Genomic DNA, 2,922 nt, shown 5'->3' on the forward strand with positions numbered 1-2,922 from the left:
TCAGGAGGGAACAGTCGCTGGAGAAGGATGTCATGCTGGGTAAGATGGAGGGTCAGAGAAAAAGAGGAAGACCCCAATGAGATGGATCAGCCAGGTGGCATCATTGATGGACTCAAATGTGACAGCGGTAGTGAGGTTGGCCCAGGATTGGACATTGTTTCGTTCTGCTGTGCATGGGGTCACTATGAGTCAGCTCTGACTTGATGGCACCTGACAGCAACAACTAAGTTGATATTTGATACATTGATACTTGATGTGAAGACTCCTTCCCTCATTGTTGGTATTTTGAGCTACTGCATCCATAAGTATAAGGAGCTTTGGTAGTGTAGTGGTTACAAATCAGGCTGCTAATCTCACAGTCAGCAGTTCAAAACTACCAGCTGTTCTGCTGGAGAAAGATAAGGCTTTCTGCTCCCATAAAGATTTATATCCTCAGAAACCCTGTACAGGGTCACTATGAGTCAGAACCGACTCAAGTTCATCAAATTGTAGCAATCTACCCTTGTTTTCTTTATTAAAAAAAAAAAAAATTTTTTTTTTGTCTTCCTCTGGTTGAATTCTGATTACCAAGCCATCGAAACTAGGTCAAATGGGTACTATCTACAAGTTTGGATGCTTTTGTGTGTCTCCCCTCACGTCATATCAGCTGGATGCTTCACTCTCAGCTCTAGCCTTCTGTGGCTATGTCCTTGTCCATGGGCTCAGGTGTCCTCAGGTCTCACCAAACTTTGGACAAACCAGCCCTTCCTCTTCTCTCTCTCATCTCCAGGTCAACAGGAGACTGTGGAACGTGGTGGAACTCAGCCCATTTCTTCATTGCTGCCTTTCCAAATATAAAACAATTTTGTAGTAAAAATTATAAACCATTCACTCCCCTCCCTACTTCCAAACTCCTTCTTTTCATTCATCCTTTGTCAATCTAAGAATTTTATTAAACTAAGGATAAGCTGTTTCAAATAAATATTTCTTTTATTTTGCCATTAGTTAATGTGCAAAATTTTTACCCAATTTACACAGTGGTTAAATACTCAGCTGCTAACTGAAAAGTCAGTGGTTCAAATCTATTAGACTCTTTAAGAAAACATGGCCATCTATTTCCATAAATATTCCAACCTTAGAAATCCTCTGGGACCATTCTGCTTTGTCCTATAAGGTTGCTATTAGCCAGAATCCACTGAACAGCAGTGGAGTGGATATAAATACAGACAGATTGATATGTGTTTTTACAAGGAACTGAGAAATAAACCCACACTGTAATGAAGCAGTATTTTAAAGTAGCTAACATTTATATTATAAATGACCTCTCATATTTTGCCACTAAGGGTGGAGAGAGTAAGGGAAGGGGCTATTTAAGGAAGAAAGATAGACCAAACTGAATGCCATTTTTACAAATGTGATAAGGTTTTCAGAAAGCTATTCTTAGTTATTTTCTTTTTTTGCCTCTGTGTGTTTGCAGGGAGATCAGCCCATCAGTAGTTATAAATATGACCTTAAATCTTGACCACTCTCCTTTTCTTTTTAGGCTGCGAGTGGCTATCTCGTGGTGGTGTTTGTCTATGTGACGGAGTTCATTGGCATGAAATCTCGAACGTGGGCCTCTATCCATGTGCACTCCTTTTTTGCCATTGGAATAATGGCGGTGGCTTTGACGGGCTACTTTGTCAGGACTTGGTGGTTGTACCAGATAGTCCTCTCCATTTTGACATTACCATTTGTTTTATGCTGTTGGTTGCTCCCAGAGACACCTTTCTGGCTTCTCTCAGAGACAAGGTATGACGAAGCACAGAAAGTCGTGGATGTGATGGCCAAGTGGAATAGAACAAGCTCCTGTAAACTGTCAGAACTTCTATCACTGCATCTAAATGATCCTGTTGGTAGCAACCCCTCTGAAGTAAAGAAGCACAGTGTATTGGATCTGTTTTGTGATTGGAATATTGCAATAAGAACCCTTATTGTTTGGCTGATTTGGTTCACAGGGAGTTTGGGGTTCTACTCGTTCTCCTTGAATTCTGTTAATTTAGGAGGCAACGCATACTTAAACCTCTTCCTCATGGGTAAGTATTCAAATATATTTAAATGAGGTAATGAAGTCAAATATCTACCATGTCTTTTAATATGTTGTATTGTCTTTTTCTGCCAGGGATAGTACTGTCAAGCGTATAATTGTGGAATCTTTTAGTAGTATTAGGCTTTAGTGCATGTATATATTTTCTTCAAAAAAATGCAAAGTTCAGAAATATTTTTTTCTCCTCTCTTCTCCTAGCCTCCTCTCTTTGCTTGCTTTCTTCTTTCCCACCCACCCCTACCCCAGAACTCCTTTCCTCAGAGCTAATTTCTATGTTTGACTTGTAGCCTCTTAGATCTTTTTCTATACAGTTCCATACATTTGTGCATACAAATGTTTGCTAAATGTTTTAATACAAGTGAGATCATTCACTACATAGTCTTCTTTGTACTTTTCTTTCTTGTACATTTACTGTCTTGAAGATCCTCTGCTATCGTTCTACCTTAAATACACTTAATTTAGAAATTTTAGTCAGTAAAATAACATTTAAATGCATGTAACATAAAATTGGAGTCCCAGTGTGGTGTTATAGGATAAGCACTGGACTGCTAACCACAAGGCCGGTGATTCAAACCCACTACTTGCTCCATGGAAACCCCTGTACAGTGTTGCAATGAGTTGGAACCAGCACGATGGAGTTTAACAACAACAACAACAACCTATAATTATGTTGTCATACTTCTTTCATTTTAGAAACAGATTACAGTAATTTTGGTAACAGATTCCTCACATAAATCAAATTCATGCTAAACATTAGAGAAATATTAGAAATCTGCATTTGTCTATCTTGCATAGACTTAATGCCTGGTTATATCTGTGTAGGCTGCCTGTATTTGATACTATTCTCAGAAAATCTT

At 38.8% G+C, this 2,922-nt stretch overlaps 1 protein-coding gene across 1 annotated transcript in view; it reads left to right on the top strand.

The window, feature by feature from the left end:
* Positions 1–2,922, top strand: part of SLC22A16 (solute carrier family 22 (organic cation/carnitine transporter), member 16) — a 61,260-nt gene that overhangs the window by 19,592 nt on the left and 38,746 nt on the right. Inside the window, exons 4-5 of the mRNA XM_006839987.1 lie at positions 1,523–2,054; positions 2,141–2,145. Coding sequence (XP_006840050.1) covers positions 1,523–2,054; positions 2,141–2,145 — 537 coding nt within the window. The remainder of the gene's footprint in view (positions 1–1,522; positions 2,055–2,140; positions 2,146–2,922) is intronic.

This window comes from Chrysochloris asiatica, unplaced genomic scaffold (genome assembly GCF_000296735.1).
Source record: "Chrysochloris asiatica unplaced genomic scaffold, ChrAsi1.0 scaffold00027, whole genome shotgun sequence".
NCBI classification, from domain to species: Eukaryota; Metazoa; Chordata; class Mammalia; order Afrosoricida; family Chrysochloridae; genus Chrysochloris; species Chrysochloris asiatica.